The sequence below is a fragment of the Scyliorhinus torazame genome, chromosome 18 (assembly GCF_047496885.1).
Source record: "Scyliorhinus torazame isolate Kashiwa2021f chromosome 18, sScyTor2.1, whole genome shotgun sequence".
NCBI lineage: Eukaryota > Metazoa > Chordata > Chondrichthyes > Carcharhiniformes > Scyliorhinidae > Scyliorhinus > Scyliorhinus torazame.
This window is the reverse complement of record NC_092724.1, coordinates 79,821,014-79,833,960: the sequence shown is the minus strand read 5'-3', so window position 1 is coordinate 79,833,960 and position 12,947 is coordinate 79,821,014. Positions and strand designations below refer to the sequence as shown.

General features: G+C 48.6%; 1 protein-coding gene across 6 annotated transcripts in view; it reads left to right on the top strand.

Moving 5' to 3' along the window:
* The window catches only part of LOC140395329 (uncharacterized), a 228,540-nt gene extending 215,868 nt beyond the window's left edge, over window positions 1-12,672 (top strand). For all 6 annotated transcript variants that reach the window (XM_072482959.1, XM_072482960.1, XM_072482958.1 and 3 more), the window contains one exon: window positions 10,765-12,672. In XM_072482959.1, coding sequence (XP_072339060.1) covers window positions 10,765-10,799 — 35 coding nt within the window. In that variant the 3' untranslated portion in view covers window positions 10,800-12,672. The remainder of the gene's footprint in view (window positions 1-10,764) is intronic.
* Window positions 12,673-12,947: the final 275 nt, after the last annotated feature.

The following is a 12,947-nucleotide window of genomic DNA, read 5'->3' as shown; positions in this document are numbered from 1 at the left end:
GCTTCGGATAACACAGGCTGCTACTTGATGCAGTCTTAACTAAAGGATGCTCCAGACTCTGAAATGTGTTTATTGAACTCACAGTCCTCAAATTAGTTCGACTCTCTGTAATCTAACTGTAGTAACTCAGTCTAACTGTACCAGCTTGCTCTAAGCCACGTGCTGGGGTGTGATGCTGCTGATCAACCCTGTCTAACTCTCTAGATGTCTGTCTGTGGAAAGAGGCAGGGTGTGAGTGCCTCATCCCTTTTATAGTGTTTATGTTATGCCCCCTTGTGGTGATGCCACCTCTGAGTGTCCTGACTGCCCATTGGTTGTGTCCTATTCTGAGTGTTCATAGGTTGCATCTTTGCATATCATGACATCTCCCCCTTTCTTTTTTGTAGATCTATATACATGTGAATGTGTCTGTCTAATGTGACTGACTGAGAAATACAGAACAGAACAAACAAAACAAATGCTCATAAGTGCAGTCTCTGAGGCTTGCGTCTGATCCTCGTCGACCGCCGGAGAGGTGGTGGAGGGGATGACGGTGTCTCGACAGACGAGTGGGAGGTACGACTGGTGGCCTCGTGGTTCAAGGTCTCTGGAGGTGGCAATTCGACATGTGGAAATATAGAGGAAAGTGGTTGTGCGCAAGCAACTTTTCGCAGTGCCCTTCGATTCCTTCGTACAATGGAGCCATCAGCCATACGTATGACTTAGGTTCTGGGCGCGGCCTGACGAACAACGACAGCCGGAGCAGACCGCCACCAATCTTGATCCTGACCGTGTCTGCCAGGGATAGCACGTTCAGGTCGGTGGCATGTGCATCATAGCCCTGCTTCTGGCTGTCGCGAAGCTGCTGCGTCTTCTGCAGCACCTGGAGCTGATCAAGGAATGGCTGGAAGCGTCGTCCGCAGGTCCCTGTTCATCAGCAGTTGAGCTGGCGACATGCCAGTGGACAAGGGAGTCGCCCGGTACGCAAGTAGTGCAAGATGTATGTCGGAAGCGGAGTCCGAGGCCTTGCGGATGAGCTGCTTGACAATGTGCACCCCTTTTTCGACTTCGCCATTGGACTGCGGATAGTGCGGACTGGAGGTGACATGCCTGAAGTTGTAGCTCTTGGCAAACGTGGACCATTCTCGACTGTGGAAGTACGGACCATTGTCGCTCATTGTCGTTCGGGATGCCATGCGGTGAGAATGTCTCTTTGCACGCTTTGATGACAGTCCATGAGGTGAGGTCTGCACCTCAGGATATTCGAAACGTAATCAATGATTAAGATTTAGTCGCAACCATTCGCGTGGAATAGATCAGTGCCAACCACGGAGAGGTCTCTAGGTCATGTGGTTGGAGCATCTCCTTGCTCTGCGCTGGTTGGAACCTCTGACAGGTTCAGGACCATGTCCGTGATGTCCTGGTTGATGCCGGGCCAGTAGACAGCTTGCCGGGCTCTACGTCTGCACTTTTCTACACCCAGGTGTCTCTCATGAATCTGCCGCAGCACAATGGTCTGGAGACGTAGCGGGATGACTATCCTGTCCAGCTTGAGCAGGATGCCGTCGATTAGCGTCAGGTCGTCCTTGACGTTGTAGAATTGAGGGCAATGCCCTTTCTGCCAGCCATTGCAGAGGTTGTGGAAGACTCACTGCAACAGGGGGTCTTTGGCCGTCTCTTCTCGGATGAGAACGATCTTCTCATCTGTTGCTGGGAGAGTGCTTGCACACAGTTGTACCTGCAATTCAATGTGCTGGATGATCTCCAATGGTTCACTGGGTGAGCTGACGGAGTGGGACAATGCATCGGCATAGGGCAGCACGGTAGCATTGTGGATAGCACAATTGCTTCACAGCTCCAGGGTACCAGGTTTGATTCCCGGCTTGGGTCACTGTCTGTGCGGAGACTGCACGTTCTCCCAGTGTCTGCATGGGTTTCCTCCGGGTGCTCCGGTTTCCTCCCACAGTCCAAAGATGTGCAGGTTAGGTGGATTGGCCATGATAAATTGCCCCTTAGTGTCCAAAGTTGCCCTTAGAGTTGGGTGGGGTTACTGGGTTATGGGGATAGGGTGGAGGTGTTGACCTTGGGTAGGGTGCTCTTTCCAAGAGCCGGTGCAGACTCGATGGGCCGAATGGCCTCCTTCTGCACTGTAAATTCTATGATGATAATCGGCGATGATGAGCTCCTTGCCAGGTGTGTACCCCAAATTGAAATCATACCTCCGGAGTTTGAGCAGAATTCTCTGCAAACGAGGCGTCATGTCGTTCAGGTCCTTTTGGATGATGTGGACCAGAGGCCTATGATCCGTCTCAACAGTAAATGGCATAATCATGAAATTTGAGGATGCTGGTGAGGAGATCTAAACACTCCTTCTCAATCTGCGCATATCTGGTCTCAGCGGGTGTCATTGCCCATGACGTGTATCCTCCTGGTACCCAGGATGACATATCTTTGAAGCAACACCGCCCCAATGCCATCCTGACTTGCATCTGTGGTCTCTCGGTCTGGGTCAAAGAATGCAAGGACGGTTGCAGTGGGAGCTTGGCTTTCAGCTCCAGCCACTCTGTTCGGTTGCTTCCACTCAAAGGCGGTTGATTTTTTCACCAGGTTGCGTAGGGCCGTGGTGTGTGTGACCAAATTCGGGATGAACCTGGCAAGGAAATTGACCATTCCCAGGAAGCGCAGTACTGCCTTCTTGTCCTCGGGGACTTTCATTGCCTCGATGGCTTTCATTTTGTCTGTGTCCGGGCACACACCGTGTCGCGAAATCTGATCGCCCAGGAACTTCAGCGTGGATGTCCCAAAACAGCACTTGGACCTGTTTAGCTTGAGGCCATGTTCATGTGTGCGTCGGTTTATTTTCTTGAGTCGCGACACATGTTGTGCCATTACGGTGGCAGAAAGGACGTTTGATGAGGACTCGTCGACTGAGGTAGTATGGGCTGAGGTTAGAAACAGGAAAGGAGAGGTCACCCTGTTAGGGGTTTTCTATAGGCCTCCGAAAAGTTCCAGAAATATAGCGGAAAGGATTGCAAACATGATTCTGGATAGGAGCGAAAGCAACAGGGTAGTTGTTATGGGGGACTTTAACTTTCCAAATATTGACTGGAAACGCTATAGTTCGAGTACTTTAGATGGGTCCGTTTTTGTCCAATGTGTGCAGGAGGGTTTCCTGACACAGTATGTAGATAGGCCAACGAGAGGCGAGGCCATATTGGATTTGGTACTGGGTAATGAACCAGGACAGGTGTTAGATTTGGAGATAGGTGAGCACTTTGGTGATAGTGACCACAATTCGATTACGTTTACTTCACTGATGGAAAGGCATAGGTATGTACCGCAGAGCAAGAGTTAGATCTGGGGGAAAGGCAATTATGATGCGATGAGGCAAGACTTAGGATGCATCGGGTGGAGAGGAAAACTGCAGGGGATGGGCACAATGGAAATGTGGAGCTTGTTCAAGGAACAGCTACTGTGTGTTCTTGATAAGTATGTACCCGTCAGGCAGGGAGGAAGTGGTCGAGCAAGGGAACCGTGGTTTACTAAAGCAGTCGAAACACTTGTCAAGAGGAAGAAGGAGGCCTATGTAAAGATGAGACATGAAGGTTCAGATAGGGCGCTCGAGAGTTACAAGTTAGCTAGGAAGGACCTAAAGAGAGAGCTGAGAAGAGCCAGCAGGGGACATGAGAAGCAGGTAGGATCAAGGATAAGGCTTTCTATAGATATGTCAGGAATAAATGAATGACTAGGGTAAGAGTAGGGCCAGTCAAGCACAGTAGTGGGAAGTTGTGCTTGGAGTCCGAGGAGAGAGGAGAGGTGCTAAATGAATATTTTTCGCAGTATTCACACAGGAAAAAGACAATGTTGTCGAGGAGAATACTGAGATTCAGGCTACTAGACTAGAAGGGCTTGAGGTTCATAAGGAGGAGGTGTTCGCAATTCTGGAAAGTGTGAAAATAGATACGTCCCCTGGGCCGTATGGGATTTATCCTAGGATTCTCTGGGATGCTAGGGAGGAGATTGCTGAGCCTTTCGCTTTGATCTTTAAGTCATCTTTGTCTACAGGAATAGTGCCAGAAGACTGGAGGATAGAAAATGTTGTCCCCTTGTTCAAGAAGGGGAGTAGAAACAACCCCGGTAACTATAGACCAGTGAGCCTTACTTCTGTTGTGGGAAAAACCTTGGAAATGTTTACAAGAGATAGGATGTATAATCATCTGAAAAGGAATAATTTGATTAGAGATAGTCAACACGGTTTTGTGAAGGGTAGGTCGTGCTTCACAAACCTTATTGAGATCTTTGAGAAGGTGACCAAACAGGTGGATGAGGGTAATGCAGTTGATGTGGTAAATATGGAATATATATAAAGCATTTGATAAGGTTCCCCACGGTAGAAAATACAGAGGCATGGGATTCAGTTTGGATCAGAAATTGGCAAGCTGGAAGAAGACAAAGGGTGGTGGTTGATGGGAAATGTTCAGACTGGAGTCCAGTTACCACAAGGATCTGTTTTGGGGCCACTGCTGTTTGTCATTTTTATAAATGACCTGGAGGAGGGGGTAGAAGGATGGGTGAGTAAATTTGCAGATGACACTAAAGTCGGTAGAGTTGTGGACAGTGCGGAAGGCTGTTACAAGTTACAAAGGGACATAGATAAGTTGCAGCGCTGGGCGGAGAGGTGGCAAATGGAATTTAATGCAGAAAAGTGTGAGGTGATTCATTTTGGAAGGAATAACAGGTAGACAGAGTACTGGGCTAATGGTAAGATTCTTGGCAGTGTGGATGAGCAGAGAGATCTCGGTGTCCATGTCCATAGATCCCTGAAAGTTGCCATGAGAGGGTTGTTAAGAAGGCCTTTATTGGTCGAGGGATTGAGTTTCGGAGCCATGAGGTCATGTTGCAGCTGTACAAAACTCTGTTGCGGCCGCATTTGGAGTATTGCGTGCAATTCTGGTCGCCACATTATAGGAAGGATGTGGAAGCATTGGAAAGGGTGTAGAGGAGATTTACCAGAATGTTGCCTGGTATGGAGGGAAGATCTTATGAGGAAAGGCTGAGGGACTTGAGGCTGTTTTCGTTAGAGAGAAGGTTAAGAGGTTACTTAATTGAGGCATACAAGATGATCAGAGGATTGGATAGGATGGACAGTGAGAGCCTTTTTCCTCGCATGGTGATGTCTAATTTCCAACCTTGGGGACATAGCTTTAAATTGAGGGGAGATAGATCATAGATCATAGAATTTACAGTGCAGAAGGAGGCCATTCGGCCCATCGAGTCTGCACCGGCTCTTGGAAAGAGTACCCCACCCAAGGTCCACACCTCCACCCTATCCCCATAACCCAGTAACCCCACCCAACAATTTTGGACACTACGGGCAATTTAGCATGGCCAATCCACCTAACCCACACATCTTTGGACTGTGGGAAGAAACCGGAGCACCCGGAGGAAACCAACGCACACACGGAGGATGTGCAGACTCCGCACAGACAGTGACCCAAGCCGGAATCGAACCTGGGACCCTGGAGCTGTGAAGCATTTGTGCTATCCACAATGCTACCGTGCTGCCCTAATAGATATAAGACAGAGGTAGGTTCTTTACTCAGAGAGTAGTAAGGGCGTGGAATGCCCTGCCTGCAACAGTAGTGGACTCGCCAACACTAAGGGCATTCAAATGGTCATTGGATAGACATATGGACGATAAGGGAATAGTGTAGATGGGCTTTAGAGTGGTTTCACAGGTCGGCGCAAGGGCCTGTACTGTGCTTAATGTTCTATGTTCTATTTATTGCTTTATATCACGGACCCGGTGGGGGGGGGGGGGGGATGATCAAAATCATGGAGAATTTGGGCTATTTTCAGAGTATAAGTTAAATATGGGAAAGAGCAAGATATTCGTGATTCAGGCACGGGGGCAGGAAAGGAGGCTGAAGGAGCTATATTTTAAAGTGGTTAGGAAGAGTTTTAGGTATCTGGGGATTCAAGTGGCCAGGTTTGGGGGCAGCTTCACAAGCTAAATTTGGGCAAAGTAGTGGATCAAATGAGAAGGGATTTTTGTAGATGGGACGTGCTCCCACTGACGCTGGCGGGGAGGGTTCAGACGGTGAAGGTGACTGTCCTTCCGAGACTGCTTTTCTTTTTTCAGTGTCTCCCGATTTTTGTCCCAAAGGCTTTTTTCAGAAGTATGAATGTGGCGATGTCGAGGTTTATAATTGGCGGGTAAAACCCCAAGAGTAAAGAGGACACTCCTGGATGGGGGCTTTAAGGTATGACAGCGGGCAGGGATTGAGAGGTTTGGGGATCTATTCATCCAGGAGGGCTTTCTAACCTTGGAGACATTAGAGGAGGAGTTTGATTTGCCAGGTGGAACGGGTTTCGGTATCTTCAAGTGCGGGACTTTGTACGGAGACAGGTCCCAAGCTTTCCTCGCCTGAGGGGACTACAGGATAAAGTGCTGTCAAAAACAGGGGTTGGAGGTTTGCAATATTTGGGGTGTCGGAAGATCCGGGGGCAAAGAGGGGGAGGAAGGCCGATATCCTGGCCTTCTCCTCCCTGGTGGCCCGGAGATGGATCTTGCTGAGATGGAGGGACTCGGAGCCCCCGAAATCAGGAGTGTGGGTCAGCGATATGGTAGAGTTTCTCAGTCTGGAGAAAATCAAGTTCGCTCTTAGAGGATCAATACAGGGATTCGCCTGGAATTGGCAGCTGTTCATCGATTTCTTTCACAAAAACTGAATGTCAGCAGTAAGGGGGGAAAGGGAAAAAGTGGGGGGGTAGGAAAATAGGAGGCATGGTAATGTTAAATAAGGACAGGGAATTTAGTAAACGGGTAATTGGGGATAGGGTGGGAGAAGTGGGGTATGTGGTTTATTGTTTGTTATTTTAGGGGGTATTTTATGCCCCCTGCCCGGTTGTTTTAGAAATGTTAAATTGTGAAAATTACAAATGCTTCAATAAAATATTTTCTAAAAAAAAAAGATGATTTGGATGAGGGAACAAAATGTAACATCTCAAAGTTTGCAGATGATACCAAGTTAGGTGGAAGGGTGAATTGTGACGAGGATGCAGGGATCCTACATCATGATCTGGACAGGTTGGGCGAGTGGGCAAATCAATGGCAGATACAGTATAATTTGGATAAGTGTGAGGTTATTCACTTTGGAAGCAAAAACAGGAAGGCAGATTACTACCTGAATGGTTGTAAATTGGGAGAGGGGAGTGTGCAGCGGGACCTGGGTGTCCTTGTGCACCAGTTGCTGAAGATAAGCATGCAGGTGCAGCAGGCAGTAAAGAAGGCTAATGGCCTTCATTGCGAGAGGTTTTGAGTATAGGGATGTGTTGCTGCATTTATAGGGGGCCTTGGAGAGGCTGCACCTGGAATATTGTGTGCAGTTTTGGTCTCCTTCTCTGAGGAAAGATGTTCTTGCTCTCGAGGGAGTGCAGCGAAGGTTCACCAGACTGATTCCAGGGTTGGAGAGACTGTCATGTGAGGAGAGATTGACTAGGTTGGGATTGTTCTCGCTGGAGTTCAGAAGAATGAGGGGGGATCTCATAGAGACTTATAAAATTTTTAATGGGACTGGACAGGGTAGATGCAGGGAAGATGTTACCAATGATGGGACCCAGAACCAGGGGAACCCAGCCTGAGGATTCAGGGTAAACCATTTTGGACAGATATAAGGAGACATTTCTTCACACATCGAGTGGTGAGCCTGTGGAATTCAGGAAGTAGTTGATGCTAAAACTTTTAATATATTCAAGTGGCAGCTAGATATAGCACTTGGGGAGAATGGGATCAAAGGCGGGGAGAAAGCAGGATTAGGCGATTAAGTTAGATGATCAGCCATGATCGTGATGAATGGCAGAGCAGGCCCGAAGGGCCAAAAGGTCTTCTCCTGCTCCTATCTTCTACATAGATCATGATGTAGGATCCCTGCATCCTCGTCACAATTCACCCTTCCACCTAACTTGGTATCATCTGCAAACTTTGAGATGTTACATTTTGTTCCCTCATCCAAACATCTTCATGTATGCAATGGGTGGCACCGCGCCACCTGAGCACCATTCAGGCCCAGTCGCCCCAGAAGACATACGCCAACGGGGACCCAGGTCGCAGGGCAGGAATCACAGCAGGCCGCCTCTACTCCTGCTGTACCATCTGGGGATCCACCTAGAAATAGCATTAGGGCCCGTAATGCCAAGAAGTTAGACTAGTTAAGTTGGCACGGGTGCAGGACACAGTTCCGTTATAGTGGCTGGGACATAATTCAGTGTATATTTGTTCACATTAAACACCTGCTGCCACCGTTACAACCTATCTCGGAGCTCTTTCAGATCGGTGTGAGGGGCGGGATGGTCTGGGCAGGGCGGGGAGGGGGTGGGGGCCGGCCTTGCTAGGGGGGTATGGCCGGACCCTCTGGGTAGCCCAGGCTCAGGTGGATGGTGCTACTGTGGACATTGGCATACGATGTGGAGCACCAGAGCTCATCACAAAGCGGGTTGTCATCATCCGATGGACCAGATCCGATGTTACCGCCAACCCAGGGCCCCCATGTTCCTGACATGTTCGAGAACACCCCCCCCGCCCCCGGCTGGCTCCTGGGTGACAGGGGTCTTCTCCTGCGGTCGTGGCTGATGACGCCTATCTGGAGGCCACAGATCGACGCGGAGACCCGCTACAACAACGCCCCATGGCGTGCATGTCATGCGACCTACCGTACCTGCCTGGGCTCTATGTCCTGCCCATCCTCTTCATCGGATGAGGCCTGGCGTTCCTCCTCCTCCTCTGACACATCGCAGGACGCAGCAGGCCGTCACAATGCAGACCATCCTCTCAGCATCATACTGGAGAGCCCCTCCACAGCAGTCCAGGCACCTGAACTGCATCCTCAGGAGGCCAATGCACCGCTCGATCACTCTGCTGGTGCGCTGCATGGGCATTGTTGTAGCGGATCTTCGCGTCGGTCTGTGGCCTCCAGATAGACGTCATCAGCCATGACCGCAGTGGATAACCCCTGTCATCCAGGAGCCAGCCGGGGGCGGGGGGTGTTCTCGAACATGTCAGGAATCGTCGAGTATGCCAGGATGAAGGTTTCGTGCACACTGCCCGGGTACCGGCACAGACGTGTATGATGGTCATATATCAGCTGCACATTCATCGAGGAAACCCCTTTCGGTTTGTGTACAGCAGCCTATTATCCACAGGTGCCCGTAGGGGGATATTCCCGTTGATGGCGGCGAACCCCACTGCCCAGGCATCCTAGTGGGCTCGGTCCACATTGAAGTGGATGTATTGAGGTGCCTGGACATATAGAGCCTCCGACGTCTGTGAGATCCCGGACAGGTCCCCACTCGGCGCTTGGAAGGACCCCATCACGTAAACGTTCAGGGCGACCGTCACCTTGACAGCCACCGGGGAGCAGGTGTCCTCCCCTATACCCATATGTTGGGTGCTCTATCATCTGGCAGATATACCGTACTGTCTCTCTGCTCAGCCAGAGTCTTCCACGGCATGCCTGGTCCATCAGGTCCTCGAATGACAGGAGGTACCGGTACACAAGAAGCACGTCCTCCCTGGCATATTCAGTTGCCGGCTCTCCAACCTGGGCGGCTGCCACCTACCCCGCTGCTGCAGCTTCCTCCTTTTTACCCTTAGTCTATTGGCTCTGATTACGTCACCTTTGCTCACGAGTCGCCAGGTATCTTTATGATACCGCCACATGGTTCAAGTTCAGGTTATGATTAATAATACAGCACACCGCTTAGTAAGGATTAAAACAACGGTCATTTATTATATACAACAAGCAATATTAATACCCTAATACTACTTTCTATATAATAAACCTATCACTACTGGCCAATACTTAACTTAGGAAGAGCCCACCAGGTCAGGGAAACGAATGGCTTGTCCAATCAGATCTGGCCCGCGGGATTCAAAAGGCTGCTACAGGTCAGTGGCTAGGTGTCTCTACCGTATACCGTATATGTTCCCTCCTCTCTCTCTTCCTCAGCATCCACTACGCTGGTTTCACGATGTTTAAAAGTACACGTGAACCACGCCATTGGGAACTCGGCCCATCAGAGGCGGAGAATCGCAGAGACCCGGAGAATACCGGGTCGGGCCCGCTAATGACATGCAAACGGTGTCTACATGCGTTCCAGAACGCATTGGCACCGCTGTCGAGGTGACGGAGAATTGCAACATGGTGTCAAACTGGCGCCTGACGCGATTTTGACATCAGACCGATTCTCCGCCCAATTTTGGCATCTGCCGAAGGAGAGTCCCGCCCAAGATGTGTGTGTTTTGGAGGGTTACTCCGGGTGGTGGTGTTCCCCATTGGCAGTCCTCAAAGCAGAAAGGTCCTGGTTTGCTGAGGAAAGTAATGTTGAAATTGTGGATGCTGTGAGCATAATCTTCCAATCCTCCTTGGGGTGGTGTCAGAGGACTGGAGGTTTACAACCTAATAAAGGTTGTAAACCCGCCGACTGCAGTCCAGTCAGCCTACATTTGAGTGTGGGGGGGGGGGGGGGGTTAATTAAAAATCATGAAGATCATTAAAAAATAATTTTTTTCTCAATGGCTTCCAGTGTTAGGAGGTCAGTAAAGTAACCTCCTGAACATGCCTGAAATTTCAATCTCTGAAACTCACTGGCTTGTAAATTGCACAGAAATGATTATCTATAAATTGTGTAAGCTTGTGGTTCGCTCTCAATATCACCCTCCCTGCATGTCAATAAGATGCAGCTGGCCTGATTCTTGGTTGAAACCTTGTCTTTCTGATCTTTCAGCTGCAGGGTTCCGACACACCGAGTGGTTCGTATGACAGAATATCAGAGATGACCAACTGGTTTTGTCACCTTGTTGTACACTTACCTCATCTGATCTGACTTATGCTGCAGAGATGTCCAAACGTGCTGTGGAAAGATGTGGACTCCTCAAATTCACCACCGAACATCTACAACCAAGGATGCATCTGACATGGTGGAGCCATCACCCTGCAGCATGTGTAAATACCAGAGATAAAAGAGCAGAGGGGCACTTCTATACATTTATAAATATGATGGAGCCATCACTGCTCATGTGACAGGATAATAAAGGGGATTTTTAATGGAGGAGCAGAAAAATGGTTTCCAAGCGATCGGAATTGTTTCTTGCATCCAGTGGAGCAGAGGTATTAGAGTTGACATGAAGCCACTGGGGCACTATTCTCTTTCTCTACCTCCAGAGGTTGGCCAGGAAGCAGCTTTTTACTATTCCCGTTTCCACCCTTATTGGCAGGATTATTTAGTGTATTTGTACTGATGTCAAGTGATGTTCTTAATTTGTCTCAATTTACTACCATGTGCCAGCCCACCAGTGACAGACCTGTACCAATCAATACTGCCTCCTAGTGTTCAAAGTAGTGGACATCAGTTCAGAAGGACAGAGTATATGGGGGGATTTTCCAGCTGTTCAGTGCACACCCACCACAGGTTTCCTGGCAGCATGGAGTGGATTCAATGGTAATTCCGGTGACGGCGGTGGAACCAGAAGATTTGGCCAATGGTGGACCATCTCCCGCCGCTGAGAAACATGTTGTGGGAGTGCCCAGAAATCTCTTCCTTCTTCATCAGCACCACCCCACCCCCGCCATTTGGTACTTTTTTCACACTTTAATTGGGCACAGTGCGGAAAATCACAGACCTACTATGACAAACTACTGAAATGGTTGTGTTGGGGGTGGGGGTTGTATTGTTTCATCAGACAAAATGATGCTCCGGGTAGCCTGGGATCTGTAGGCACAGTGTTTCACACCCTTGTACTGAAATCTTGAGTGAGCCTCCCTAAAATGGGGAGAATGAGGTGGTATTGCCCCTGCTCAAAGGGTGCGAAGCCACCATTTAGAGCTCAGCCCGAGGACACAGCACGTAAAGGTTCGGCTACCAATTTGAAATTATTTGGGTGATCTCAATTAAAGCATGGCATTTGTCTCACTTGAAAATAGTGGGAAGGTATGAAGAAGTAATTAAAGAGACTAATAAAGGTGCTGGGGTATAAAGAGATGGAAGTTATGCAAAATGAACCATTATATTTCCCTATAATAATTGGCATGTAAATCACTTGAATGTCAAATGCCACTGAACAAATTTCTGCTCCTCTCTGTAAAGGCTGGGGAGGGAGTAGTTAAAAATTATTCTATGCAATAAATATTTTGTTTACTGATGTACTTCTATTGATAAAAGATTCTGGGTAAGGGAAAGTAAGAGATTTCAAAAGAAAATTAATTATCTGAAGAAAATAATGAAAATGAAATGAAAATCGCTTATTGTCACAAGTAGGCTTCAAATGAAGTTACTGTGAAAAGCCCCTAGTCGCCACATTCCGGCGCCTGTTCGGGGAGGCTGGTAGGGACTTGGTCTGATTTAAAAGCCACCTCTTTAGCCCTGTGCTAAACCAGCCCCAGGTGGCTAAATTGTGGGCTATGGGGAAAAGGCCAGGGACATGGTGAGTTGCTCTTGCAAAGAGCTAGCACAGACAATGGGCTGAATGGCTCTATGCTGTAACCATTTTATGATTCTAAGTGTGAGGCTTTGGGTGTGACTCCTAATGGGTGTGAATCCTACAGATTAGAAAGCAAGGTGTTGGATAATGGTGTATGCAATAATTGTAGACTGTCAGCTAAAATGATCCTCAATAAATTATGAAAAAAATCAGAAGCATGTTTGTTGTATTTATAATAGCTTTCATCGCCTCTGGACATCCTAGCCCACTTTACAGACAACTGAGTATTTTTAAAGTGTAGTAAAACATAGAACAGTACAGCACAGTATAAGGCCCTTCGGCCCACGATGATGTGCCGACCATTTATCCTAAATCTAAGATCAACCTAACCTACACCTCTTCAATTTACTGCTGTCCATGTGCCTGTCCAAGAGTCACTTAAATGTCCCTAATGCTTCTGACTCCACCACCTCTGCTGGCAGTGCATTCC